This window comes from Saccopteryx bilineata, chromosome 7 (genome assembly GCF_036850765.1).
Source record: "Saccopteryx bilineata isolate mSacBil1 chromosome 7, mSacBil1_pri_phased_curated, whole genome shotgun sequence".
NCBI lineage: Eukaryota > Metazoa > Chordata > Mammalia > Chiroptera > Emballonuridae > Saccopteryx > Saccopteryx bilineata.
The window spans coordinates 70,681,573-70,694,097 of NC_089496.1; the positions used below are offsets into that span (position 1 = coordinate 70,681,573).

A 12,525-nucleotide genomic window follows, 5' to 3' on the forward strand; every position below is an offset into this window, starting at 1 on the left:
AAGATCAGAGGGAAGCCAGATCAGAGAGACGACTAATCTCTGAGCACTCTAATCTCATTGCTCTATCTTTGATCTCTCCCTCGTCATTTTGAGAGGTCACAGATGGCAGAGATCAGCAGGAGCCATCACAGAGATAGAGCAGAGAAAGAAGAGATCTGAAAGAGAGATCAGAGAGGGATCAGGAAGAGAGAGATCAAAGGGGAGCTCAGAAAGATGAGATATCTGAGAGAAATCATAGATCTCAGAGAGAGCAGACAGATCAGATAGAGAAGGAGATAAGAGTGATGAGAGAGAAATCATGAGTTCAGAGGGTAGCGAAGAGTGAGAGAGGAGGATACAAGAGAGAGAGAACAGAGATGAGAGGGATCAGAGAGATCACAGAAGAGACAGGAGAGAAATCAGAGAAACGAGTTCAGAAAAGAGGAGAGATAAATCGAGATCAGTGTGATTACAAAGAGGTCAGATAAGAGCAAAGAAAGATTGAGACCAGAGAAAGGCGGGAGAGATCAGAGAGGAGTGATAGAAGAGAGAGATTAAATGGAGAGAGATCTTTGACAGATAGCAGACAGTCAAAGATAGAAGGAGATCGAGATCAGAGAGAACATTAATCTCTCCGTACTCCCTCTGACCTCTCCCTCTAATCTCTCCCTGATCTGAGAAGTCACTGAGAGAGAGCTCAGAAAGATGGATCAGGAAGAGAACTTAGAAAGATGAGAGATCTCAGATAGCAGGCATGTCATGAGATCAGACATAAGACAGAAAGAGGTTAGAGATCAGTGTAATCAGAAAGAGATCAGAGATCCAAAAGAGGAAAGATCTGAGGGAGGTATAGAGAAATCAGAGAGGAAAGAGAGAGATCAGAGAGACAGCAGAGAGAGGTCGGGGGAGGAAAGGAATCAGAAAGAGAAGAGGGAGATGGAGAAAGATATGAGATAAAGAGAGGGGGGTCAAAGAGAAGAGACACAAGAGAAAGACCAGGGAGAGAAGCCAGAGAGAGGAGAGAGCAAAGAAAGGTCAAGATCAGATGGAGAGAGAGATCACACAGAGATATGAGGTATCAGAGATGAGACCTCAGAGAGACCACTACTGTCTCTGTACTCCCTCTCTGATCTGAGCGGTCACAGACGAAGATAGACCTGAATGAGAGCTCAGAGAGATGGATCAGGAAGGAACTCGGGAGAGATCTGGGAGAGAGCTCAGAGATAGCAGGCAGATCAGAGGATTAGAGAATGAGATCAGAGAGAACGGATCAGAGGGATCAAACAAGTGTGATTTAAAAAAAGAGAGATCCAAGAGAGGGAGGTATGGAGAAATCAGAGAGAGAAGAGTCCAATATCAGAGCAAAGAAAGGTCCAGATCAGAGAGACGTCGAGGGGGTGCAAGATCAGGGAAAGGGAGAAATCAGAGATATGGGGGGGGGGGAATGAGAAAGATGAGAGAAGAGAGATGAGATAAAGGAAGACGAGGATCAGAGAAGAGATTTCAGTGAAAGTGATGAGTAGAGGTCAGAGGGAGAAATGAGAGAACAGAGGAATCACAGGGAGTGTAGAGAGAGGCTGGAGAGATCAGAAAGATCAGGTGGAGAGAGAAGTCAGAGACAGTGGGCAGATCAGAGGGATGGGAGAGAGAGTGAGGTAAGAGGGATGAGAGAAATAACGAGGTCAGTATATCAGAGAGGGAGAGAGGAGAGAAAAGAGGGAGATGGAGATGAGAGAGATCACAGAGAGAAGATGAGAGAGATCACAGAGAGAAGAGATAAGAGAAACATGAGAGAAAACAGACATGAGAGAAAATAGGAGAGAGAGCTCAGAGATTAGACAGATCAGAGAGACCAGCAATGTTTTACTCCCTCTTTGATCTGTCTAATCTCTGACCTCTCTCTGATCTGAGGGCACAAAGAAATTGGAGAGATGGATCAGGAAGAGATCTGAATGAGATCAATGAAAGAGATCAGAGGGAGAGAGGGCGATAGATATGAGAGATCTCAGATAGCAGGTGGATCAGACAGAGAGGACAGGGATTTGAGAGAGGTCAGAGAAAATGAGAAAAGGAAAAGCAGACAGATCAGAGAGAGAACACAGAGGCAGATCTGAGAGAGGAAGGAGGTACGTATAGAGAAATCAGATGAGAGGGAAGAGTCAGAGATCAGTGGAACAGCAGAGAGAAGTCAAAGAGGAAGCAAGATCAGAGGGGGGAGACATCAGGAGAGACCACTGATCTCCCTAATTGCTCTCTGATCATTGTGAGAGGTTGCAGAGGGAGATCAGAAAGCCATAGAGATAGATCAGAGAAAGAACTCAGAAAGATCAGAGAAAAGAGATCAAAGAAAGATTGAGAACAGAGGGGTCAGAAATGGGAGAGTGATCAGAAAGAGATGAGAGAAAGATCAGAGAAAAGAGAAACCAGACCTCAGAGAGATAGGCAGATCAGATCGAGAATGAGGTAAAAGTGATGAGAGAGATAGCGAGTTCAGAGGATATCAAAGTTGGGGAGAAGGTATCAGATGAGAAAAAGAGACATGAGAGAAGTCAGAGATCAGAAAGAAGAGAGATCAGATGGGGAGAGAAATCAGAAATCTCAGGGAATAGAGAGATGACAGAGAATGGGGACAGAGAGAGATGAGAGAGAAGTAGCAAGTTCAGAGGACATCAGAGAGGGAGAGAGGAGGGCAAAGGAAGATCGAGGCCAGAGAGAGAGAAGAGTGAGCTCAGAGATGAGACCACTTACCTGTTTCTACTTCCCTGCAGCGATTTCCTTTTCTCTCTAGTGCAGACTTGGGGGGGGGGGGGTCTACATTACCATCCTTATTTCATAATGTGCTAAGAGCTCCTTCCTTAGGCATCTTTTTCTGACTCTCTTGCACAGGAAAGGGCAGATGTCAAGGACTTTGTCTTTTCGGGCCTTCACTCATACTTTCTAAGCCTACTGCCCCCCAAACCTCTTCCCTTCAGCTGCTGACACCCATCTGAAGACCTGACTCACTACTCCTGTCCCACACCCCAGCCGTTACTGGTTTAACGGCAAGCTTTCCTTGTGCCACATCTTGCCCCATGCATATCACTGTACTGGCCACACTAGTGTCCTCTGTTTCTACCCAGTGAACATGAAATGCCAGCTAGGCTGGTGTTCTCTCGAGATGACCAAATAAGGTTGCAGCAGTGAGGTGTGCGACTGCCTTACCTGTTGGAGTGCCACATTTCTGCAAGTAGGGAGGGACGTGCTTTGTTGGGGGAGGTCCCTTCTGAGTGCCCTCTGGATCTGAGCCCCGCACTCCGCCATTCTGTGCGCGCACGCACATACATTGCCTGGCACGTAGTAGGTGCTTAGTCAAGTGCACGTTGAATGTGGGTGAACAGGTGTGACACCTAGAGGTCCCCTCAGGCAAAGATCAGACATAGTTATGTAGAAGGGAAGGATAGTCAAGTGAAGTCGTTAGAGACACATTATGCAAATTATCTCATGTTTTAGGGAAACAAACTCAGATTGGATGTAGTGGCCAAGTCACCTCGAGTCCTGTCTTGGAAGTGGAAATGTGTCCCTATTGAGACCGCTCCTCTGGCCGACTAGCGTCTCCCACCGGCCTCCCTCGTGGTCTCCGTGGTTCCTAGAACGGTCCTTAGAGGACATGGGTTAGGACGTTCAGGCACTGAAACCGGCATTTTTCTTTACAGACTCCGAGGAAGAGTTCCTGGAAACCGAGCTCTTCTAAAGCTACGCCCGGCTGGTGCCCTGGCACCCCCCCGACTCCACTGCGCAGCCCTGAGCGGCTGTGGGGGGCCCCTGTGTCCCGGGCCCCGGCTGGACAGGCTCCCTCTCTGGCCCTGAAACACTGCTCGCCCCGGGGCTGCGAGTCACCGTCTCCACCGAAAAGCACGCCACCCAGAGGGCGCCCCCTGCGGGAAGGCCGGGCCTCTGCGCTGGGAAAGGGCCCCACAGTTCTCAGGAAGCCCGGAGGCCAGCCCCTTGCGTCTCTGCAGAGTCCCTCCAGCCTGCTCTCAGCGGACTCGAGTACTGGAAGCCCCCCTGGTCCAGCCATCACCCCTGCCAGGTGCTCTCTGAGGTCACCTCTGGGCACGGCCTCGGGGGTGGGGACAGAAACTGCCTCTGCGGGCAGGGCTCCGAGTCAGAGCTGCCGCTGTCCCCGTGTCCTCCGAGCGTCGCAGGGCCAGGAGCCGGTGCAGATACAGACCATTAAAGCTGTGGACACCTCAGAGAGACCAGGAGACACAGCCCTGACTTCCCCACCTATCCCACCAAACGAACCTTTTACCCCTCCTCCTGCCTGTGACATTGATGAGAGGCCGCTCTGGACCGCTCCCCCAGACTCTCCTGCCCCCGGAGAAGGGGGCTGGCAGGAGCCACGGCCCCCGCCCAGTGCCCCTCTGCTCGGCACCTGCGCTGCTCTGGCTCCTGTCACAGCCTCGCGGCCGGCCAGCTCGGACACCCGCCCCCGGCCGCCCTTGTCTAAAGTCGGGAAGATGCACAGAAAGACCTCTGATCCTGAAAGAAACGTCCCCCAGTGCCAGCCTCACGCCAGCGCGCCTGCAGGTAGCATTGCTGACCACAGGGTCACCACCGCAGGTGCTGGGCGGCACCTGAGGGGAGCGGACCCCTCCCTTCCGTCTCCTGAAAGGCACCAGGACCCTGGGCCTGGCTTTAGGGGGGGCTGGTGTGTTTCCCCTCCTTTGCCTGTTGCAGGTGACACAGAGCGTCTCTCCCTCCTCTTGGAAGTCGAGCTCCCCGGAGCTGAGGACCAGGGCAGCAGTGTCTCTCCCGCGAGAACGCACGAGGGGCCAAGGACGGTGGTTGGTGATGAGAAGCCTTCTCTGTCTCACCTGGGGGTTCCTCCGTCCCCACCCTCCTCCGGGCCTGGCTCCCCCCAAACACCGTCCTGCACCCTGCAGGGTGCCACTCGGCTTTCGGGTGCCCCTGCCACCCCCCCGACCTACGAGGTAGAGCTGGAGATGCAGGCTTCCGGCCTGCCCAAGCTCCGGATTAAAAAGAGAGATGCCAGCCCTTGGGCAGAAGCTGAGTCCCTAAGAAGGGAGCAGAGTGTCCCCCCAGGCCCCAGGGGCAGTTCCTCAGGCAAATCTGAAGCTACCTATATGTCGCCCCCCTGCCTTCGGCCCTTGCACAGCAGCCCCGGGAAGAGCAGCGGACAAACCTATATCTGCCAGTCCTGTACCCCCACCCGTTGCCCCTCTAGCACCCCGAGTCCATTTCAGACAGATACTGGGGTTCCTTGGACACCATCTCCCAAGCACAGCGGGAAGACAACTCCCGACACCATTCAGGACTGGCCTCGGAGGAAGAGGGCAGGCGGCTGTAGCCTGGGCGCCTCTGTGGGCAGGGGCGACGGCTCGGACCTTGCTGGAGGCATGTCGCTGCTCCCAGAGGGGAAGCCAGGCCTCGAACTCGGCATCAAGACGCCCATCCTGGGGGATTTCGAGCTCGAGGGGGTGTGTCAGCTGCCAGACCAGTCCCCTCCCGGGGACAGTGTGCCCAAGGCCGAGGAAGCCTTCTCTTGGGGACAGTTTGGGTTGGGTTCCAGGAAGAGACTCCTTTGTGTCAAGGAAGAAGCTGAGTGTGAAGCCAAACACGTGTGTGAGGAGCAGAGTGAGGAGGCGTCTCCACAGCTCCCCTCCACAGGGGATGACGAGGCCTTGATTTCAGGTGCGTTTATCAACGTGCAGCGGGAGGGGTGAGGCAGCAGCTAGGGCTTCCCTGCCTGGGGCTGCAGCAAGAGCTGACTGTGCGTTGCTGCAGGTTGCACCCCGCCTCCCGGCTGTGCCCTGTGGAGCTGCTTGTCTGCCAGCGGGCTGCAGGCGCTGACGCAGTCTCCCCTGCTGTTCCAAGGGAAGACGCCCTCCTCTCAGTGCCGAGACGCCGCAGGTAAGTCATGGGAGGTCCTGGGGACCTTGACCAACATCAGACCACTATCCCCTGGGTGACTCCCAGGAGTTAGCTCAGGGCTGCCAGGCAGTTGAATTTTGGAGTCGTAGGCAGTTTGAGTGTCAGACAGATGGCTTTGTCCCTGCAGTGACGTGCTGTAACCCCCCCCCCCCAAGACACACCCTCACAGGGAAATACCACATTAGAACTTCCACACGTTTGAACAGAAACCCCACAGAATCCTACCAAGATACTTGAGGTTCTTGAAGACAGTGGCCGAAATGGGCGCATGGTCCTGGAGTCTGAGGACTGTCAGCCAGCCACTTCCTCCCAGTGTCTGTGTGGTCAGCCTGAGTCTAGGTCCCCTTCCCTGCCTGCCTGTGAACTTCACGGGTTCAGTGCAGGAGATGGGGACCTTCGGGGGGTGTCTTCCCTCAAGACCAGGATTAAAGCATGCAAAATAGCACCAGCCCTGCAGACCTGAAACTTACAGATACTTGCACTGAGTGTGGGCAGCGCTAAAGCAAGGGGCAAGCACGGCCTTGTGTGTGCCCTCTGCAGTTCAGAGCATGCCCGTGATCCCGCCGCATCCTCAGTGACCCCATCTGCCTGCCTTTTCCTAGGTGAGGACACGGATGCAATTCCTGCCCCGGCAGATTCTCCTTTCAGCCGAGCATTTTCCAGGAGACGCCCCATCAGCCGGACTTACTCGCGGAAGAAACTGATAAGTTAGTAGGCGTGGGACTTAGAACTGCAAACACTACAATGCTCGTCCAGGGCCCCTGCTTCCCTGACAGAAGTGCACCAGAGCGCTTTTCTCTGGGCACGGCAGGTGCTGCAGACATGTCCAGTAAAGAAGTTCTTAGCAGAGGACTCAGATCAGGTGAGGGAGGGGCTTGCCGGGCGCAAGGCAGGCAGTCTGGGCGGAGTCAGACGCCAGACAGACCTACAAGACCAGGACCCCATTGCAGTCCTGCCCTGACCTCGACTGCAGCTCATGCCTGCGCTGCCTCAGCTTTGACCAGGAGAGAGCGCCCCACATGGGCCCCTTGTGAAGCTGCTATAAGGCTGCAACCCCAAGATGGACAATGCTTGTGAACTGACACAGCCCTGTAACAATATAGTCACCTGTGGCTACTCCGCATCGGTGTGTTTGTGTGAGGGCCCAGCCTGAGGTTACCTGTGACTGGGACCCGGCTCCTGTGCTTTGCGGAGCAGCCGCACCAAGGGTCTTGCTCAGCGCCAGTCCTCGGGGGGTTCAGGGGGGACTCACTGGAGCGCGCCCAGACGGCCCACTGGCAGCCTCCTGTCCAGTCTCGTCCAGGGGCAGATCCACACCTGTCTCGCGGGCTCTGAAAAACTTTGAAGACTTGTGTTCCCAGATCTGACTCCTACTATTATAAATCAGACTCAAAGTGAAAAGTCCCATTTCCAGAGATTAGTCTCCTTTATTATAAAATGGTTTTACAAATTTCTAAAAATGTGATGTTTCCCAGTTCCCCCCATATACATATGACCACAGGCCATTCTGGGACCAGCCTTGGCTGAACCCCAAAACTAATGGCACACACATAGACTGGACCAGAATTGTCCTTCTGAAACTAGCAAGCCAAGGTGGCCACCGGGGACCACAGCTTAATAGGAGTGATGGGACTGCTTTTAAAAAAAAGTTGGAGTCCAGTTCAAGTGGGTGGACTTGGCTGTGTATAGGTCAGGCCCAGACAGGGAGGTGTGGCTGTCCCTCCCCAAAGCAGATGCGCACTATACCTCACAGCAGGCTCGAGACCGCCCTCCTGACTGCTGTCCAAGGGCCTACAGGGGGTTTCTCCTGACGTCGATCATGCCGGGGCTGGGCCTCCGCAGCTCCCGCCGGGGCCGGGCCACGGGCTCGTAGCTCCGGGCCAGGCCCGCCTCCCTCACCGACAGCACTCGGCCCACAAGGGGCTCCGTGACCTCCCGTGGCAGCAGCTCCTCGAGGGAGCCCTGCTCCTCACCGCACAGGCTGGAGCGCTTCCACATCAGCGGGAGTGGGGCACGGACCGGGTCCCGCACCTCTTCCCGGGCGTGGGGGGCGCCCTCACCGAGGGCGGACGGCCAGAGCAGCTCCGGTGCTGCCTGGAGCTCATCATCGGGTCCAGGGAGCTGTCTGTTCTCCAGGCACGGGGGCTTCTCCCCACCTGACCCGAGAGCAACGACAGCCTGTCGGGAACGGAGGGGGCGGCACCGTCCACACGTCTGAGCCTCCCAGCGCCCCAGCACAACAGCCGCGTGTGAAGTGACCCAGGGAGAGCTGCAGTTCGAGTGGTTTCTGACCTTTCCCCCAAACAGGAGCAAACCCTGACACCACCACAGCCAGGCAGACGGCGGCCCGGGGAGGCAGGTGCCGCTTACCCCTGCTCTGGCCCACGGCGCTCACTCTGCCGAGCTTCTGTTTCAGCTCCTGGTTCGCCCACAGGAGGCGGCCCAGCTCCCTCTCCAGAGCCTGAATCCTGGTCTCGTAGTGCCTCCTGCTGTCCGCTAACCCCTCACCAAGGTGGTCTAGAGGGGAGGCGGAGAGGAGGGTGGGAGGGTGGAGGGCGCTGGGGGGCCGGGCCGAGCGCGGGAGCAGTGGCGCCTCACCTCGACTCTGCAGGAGCAGCTGCAGGTTCTGCTCGTGCTCCTTCTGCTGCAGGGTCAGCTGGCGGTCCATCTCCAGGCGCTGCCGCTCCAGCGCCACCTCCAGCCAGTACACCAGCCTCTGCTGCTCCTCCAGCTGCAGCTCCAGCTCCGAGAAGGCCACCTGCTGCTGGTGCTGCTCCTCGCGCAGCGTCACCACCTGTGCCGACCCCCTGGGCTCAGACCCCGCGCTGGCTCCCCTTGCCGGCTGCCCCTCCCCCCAGGACGGCAGGTGTCTCTGAGAAACCACCAGGGTCTGCTACTGGGAAGACTGGGCCCACAGACGCCTTCTCAGCAGTGTCCCAGGCAGCGATTTCCAAATGACGACACTCGCTCTTAGGACAAGTGTCATTGCCTCCCCTGCCTCACACTCTCCCAGCCACACAGGGAGACGCCCCTGGGCAGAGCCTCAAGCTGTGGGGATTCAGGGAGGCCAGGATGGGTCAGCCTCAGCATCGCTGACATTTTGGGCCAGGTAACTTCTGGTTGTGGGGCCCGCCCTGTGTATGGCAGGGGGAGTAGCAACATGGCCTCGGCCCCTACTGCTGTGACAACTAAAAGTATCTCCAGACTCAGCCCATCATCTGGGCCACTCCTGTTGAAAGCCACCGATCGGGGCAGAGGCCACCTGGAATGTGCCAGGCAGGCCAGAAGGGAGAAAATGGGGTTCGTTTCCCTAAGTAGTACAGGTAGCCCTAGAGCAGGGGTCCCCAAACTTTTTACACGGGGCCAGTTCACTGTCCCTCAGACCGTTGGAGGGCCAGACTATAAAAAAAACTATGAACAAATCCCTATGCACACTGCACATATCTTATTTTAAAGTAAAAAAACAAAACGGGAACAAATACAATATTTAAAATAAAGAACAAGTAAATTTAAATCAACAAACTGACCAGTATTTTAATGGGAACTATGCTCCTCTCACTGACCACCAATGAAAGAGGTGCCCCTTCCGGAAGTGCGGTGGGGGCCGGATAAATGGCCTCAGGGGGCCGCATAGGGGCAGCATGCGGCCCGCAGGCCGTAGTTTGGGGACCCCTGCCCTAGAGAGTGGCGGCGACCCACCTTGTCGAAGTACTTGCAGAGCAGGGCTCTGGTCTCTGAGGACGACAGGTAGCTGAGCTTGGCCATGAGGTTCATCTCGCACTGGGACAGCAAGGAGGCCGAGGCCCGCAGCACCCGCTGGCGGCACGTGATGGCCTCGTTCTTATACTCGATGGCAGCATCCAGGGCCTCGATGGCCTCGTCCAGCTGGAACAGCGTCCGCTCCTCCTGCGGGGACAGGCGCGTGCACAGGGTGGGGCAACCCGCTTCCCGCATGGAAGAACACCCACGCTCTTGAACGGCTAAGTCTGAGGCACACAGTACAACTGACCCTTTCAGTGTCCCCTTGGTCTGAGCTGTGTCACAGCCCGACCCCGGGGGTGGGGGAGGGAGGCCGGGGCTCTGCTAGCAGGCTGCTCAGGCACCTCTGGAGAGTCTACGCTCGAGAAGTCAGAACACCCACCACTGAAGGGACGGCCTGGCGGGGCCCCTCGGGGAAGGTACAGGATGTGGCCCGACACCTGTTGCCACACGGGGAGCCAAGATGCCACGCCAGCAGTCAGTGCGGTGGAGGAGGCCGAGCAGGCTCCGGCAGGGCGGGACTGGGAGGTGGCCAGGTCCAGCCTAGGGGCCGTCCAGCGCGCACCAGCACCACCTCCACCCCCGTGGAACCCACGTCTCCGCAGCGAGGCCGGGGCCCAGCACGGCGTACCTCGGGCGACAGCAGGCTGCCCTGCCTCAGCTTGCCATCGATCTCCAGGCGCTGCTTCAGCAGCGAGTCCTTCTCCTGGCGCAGGGCATCGATCTCCCCACGGATCTGCTGCTGGCTCTGGGCGCTGCCCTGCCGCAGCTGCCCGCTCTTCTCGGACAGCTCCTTCTCCAGGTGCTCCAGCCGGCTGGACACGCGCACGATGTCCTCAGTGAGGGCCTGGGGCAGCGCCGCCGGGCAGTAAGGGAGGGCCGGCCCCATCCTCACAGGGTGATGGGCCCCCTGTCGGATGCTGAGGAGGCCTGTCCTGCAGAAGCTCGGGGAGTGGGGTCCCAGAAAGAGTGCAGACAAGAGAGGACAAGGCACTCCTGACAAGGGGACAGCAGGGGCAGAGCAGGGTGTGGTGGCCTGTCACTGAGATGACTTGAGTTTGTGATGGGAATTTTGGGAAATGGCGGCCGGCCAGAAAGCCTTTCCAGGAACCTGAAGTGGGGGCTCTAATGGACAGAGGGTATCAGATAATCCAGAAGCACCTTGAACCTGCCTGCAACTGAGAGACGCAGCGGACCCTGGGCTCTGTGTCTGATGTATCCCCTCAAATCCTAACCGCAACGTCACCATGGCTCAGAAGCATCCCACTCACGAGGAGCAATGAAGCCCCGTGGGGCCAGGTCTTTCTGCCTTCGTGCCAATGTGGGTGTTCTCTTGGGCCACCCCCTTCTCTACCTGCTGTTCCTTGTTCTGCCTGTGCAGCCCCAGGGCAGTGGTTGATGAGGGGAAATGAACTGTGGGGAGGACACCTGGAGAGGTTCCACCCACACACCAGAACCTATGGGACTCGCAGGCTCTGACCCAACAGAATGGAGCTCCACCTGCCCAGACCTCGCCGGGATTGTCACCCGCCCGGGCCTCGCAGGGCAGCGTCCTCACCTGGCTGGACCGCAGGCGCTTGCTCTCCAGCCCCGTCTTCTCCTGCATCAGCGCCTCCTTCTTGGCCAGGATGGCCTCCCGCTTGCGCAGCTCCTCCCCCAGCTCCTCCAGCGCCCGCCGCTGCTGCAGGACCTTCTCCATCTCCTGGTCCAGCCACTTCTTCTGCTCCTCGATCTTCTGAGGGAAAGAGGGAGCCAGGGTGGGCACTGAGAATTCAGCTCTGCTGTGCGGGCAGCCCCCAGGTCAGGCTACGGGTGCTCGGGGGTCAGGCTTGGCCCGGGCCCACCTGCTGCTGCTCCAGGCTGGCCACCGAGCCGCTGCTGCCGCTGCGCCGCTGCCTTTGGAAGGCCGCGATCTCCTCCGTCTTGATCCTCAGAATCTTCTGCTGCTGCTCATGCTTCCGCTCCAGCTCCTGGGGGCGCACAGGGGACAGGCGCGGGCTAGGGGGAGAGAGGCGCGGGCTGGGGCTGGGGGGGCGCAGGCCTGGGGACAGGAGGGGCGGGCAGTGTGCGCACTCCTCTGGCGTCCCCACCTTCCCTGAGGACCAGCACGCGGAAGCAAACACTGATCTGGCTCTTACAAGGCGAGATGCCTGTCACCTTACAGGCTCACTGCACTGAATTCTCACCCTGGCCTAGGTTTTCCTATCATATACCCTCTTCCCCCCCTATTTGCAGGTGAGGAAAACTCAGGGAGACCAAGTGACCTGAGGTGACCTGGAGGTCGGGTGGTTGGGAGTGGCGGGCAGGAGGGGCCCTGCTTGGGTTCCCCGGGCTGGGACATGGCTCCGCAGCGGCCGAGAGCCTGACCTTGACCCGGTGCTGCCGCTTGCTCATCTCCGTCTCCAGGCGCCGCTTCTGCTCCGTCTCCTCGCGGAGCCGCCTCTGCAGCTGCCCCTGCTGCCGCCGCATCAGCTGCACATTCCGCTCGAGCTCCTGCAGCCGCTTCTCGCTCTGGGCCGACAGCGATGCCAGCCGCTCCGTCGCCTGCTTCTTCTCCTTCAGCACCTGGGACAACACAGCCTCCGCTGGGCTGCGCTGGAGCCGCCATGAACCCAGCACTCAACAGGGCAGTCAGAACCGATGGCCGAGGAGCAGAGGGAGGGCCAGAGAGAAGGGAAGGCCAGCGGATGGGTGGACTAATAAAAATATCAACAGACTACTAACGGGAGGCTCACTGACGTTTACTGTGCACCAGGCGCTGTATTTAGTGCTCTGTGAACACTAAAGGACCCTCACAATCCTATCAAAAAGCATGGTTATTACTAGCCCCAGTTAACAGATTAGGGAACCGAG

At 57.6% G+C, this 12,525-nt stretch overlaps 2 protein-coding genes across 7 annotated transcripts in view; one reads left to right on the forward strand and one right to left on the reverse strand.

Moving 5' to 3' along the window:
* Positions 1-6,634, forward strand: part of TICRR (TOPBP1 interacting checkpoint and replication regulator) — a 52,903-nt gene extending 46,269 nt beyond the window's left edge. For all 3 annotated transcript variants that reach the window (XM_066238844.1, XM_066238846.1, XM_066238845.1), the window contains exons 20-22: positions 3,672-5,673; positions 5,767-5,892; positions 6,516-6,634. In XM_066238844.1, the coding sequence (XP_066094941.1) occupies positions 3,672-5,673; positions 5,767-5,892; positions 6,516-6,625 (2,238 nt within the window). In that variant the 3' untranslated portion in view covers positions 6,626-6,634. The remainder of the gene's footprint in view (positions 1-3,671; positions 5,674-5,766; positions 5,893-6,515) is intronic.
* Positions 6,635-7,700: 1,066 nt separating this feature from the next.
* KIF7 (kinesin family member 7) overlaps positions 7,701-12,525 on the reverse strand; it is a 29,592-nt gene continuing 24,767 nt past the window's right edge. For 3 of the 4 annotated variants that reach the window (XM_066238847.1, XM_066238851.1, XM_066238848.1), the window contains exons 12-19: positions 12,040-12,237; positions 11,517-11,642; positions 11,231-11,407; positions 10,304-10,519; positions 9,613-9,819; positions 8,512-8,707; positions 8,284-8,430; positions 7,701-8,069 (exon numbers count right to left, since the gene is read on the reverse strand). In XM_066238847.1, coding sequence (XP_066094944.1) covers positions 7,705-8,069; positions 8,284-8,430; positions 8,512-8,707; positions 9,613-9,819; positions 10,304-10,519; positions 11,231-11,407; positions 11,517-11,642; positions 12,040-12,237 — 1,632 coding nt within the window. In that variant the 3' untranslated portion in view covers positions 7,701-7,704. The remainder of the gene's footprint in view (positions 8,070-8,283; positions 8,431-8,511; positions 8,708-9,612; positions 9,820-10,303; positions 10,520-11,230; positions 11,408-11,516; positions 11,643-12,039; positions 12,238-12,525) is intronic. The other variant, XM_066238850.1, reaches the window with a different exon arrangement.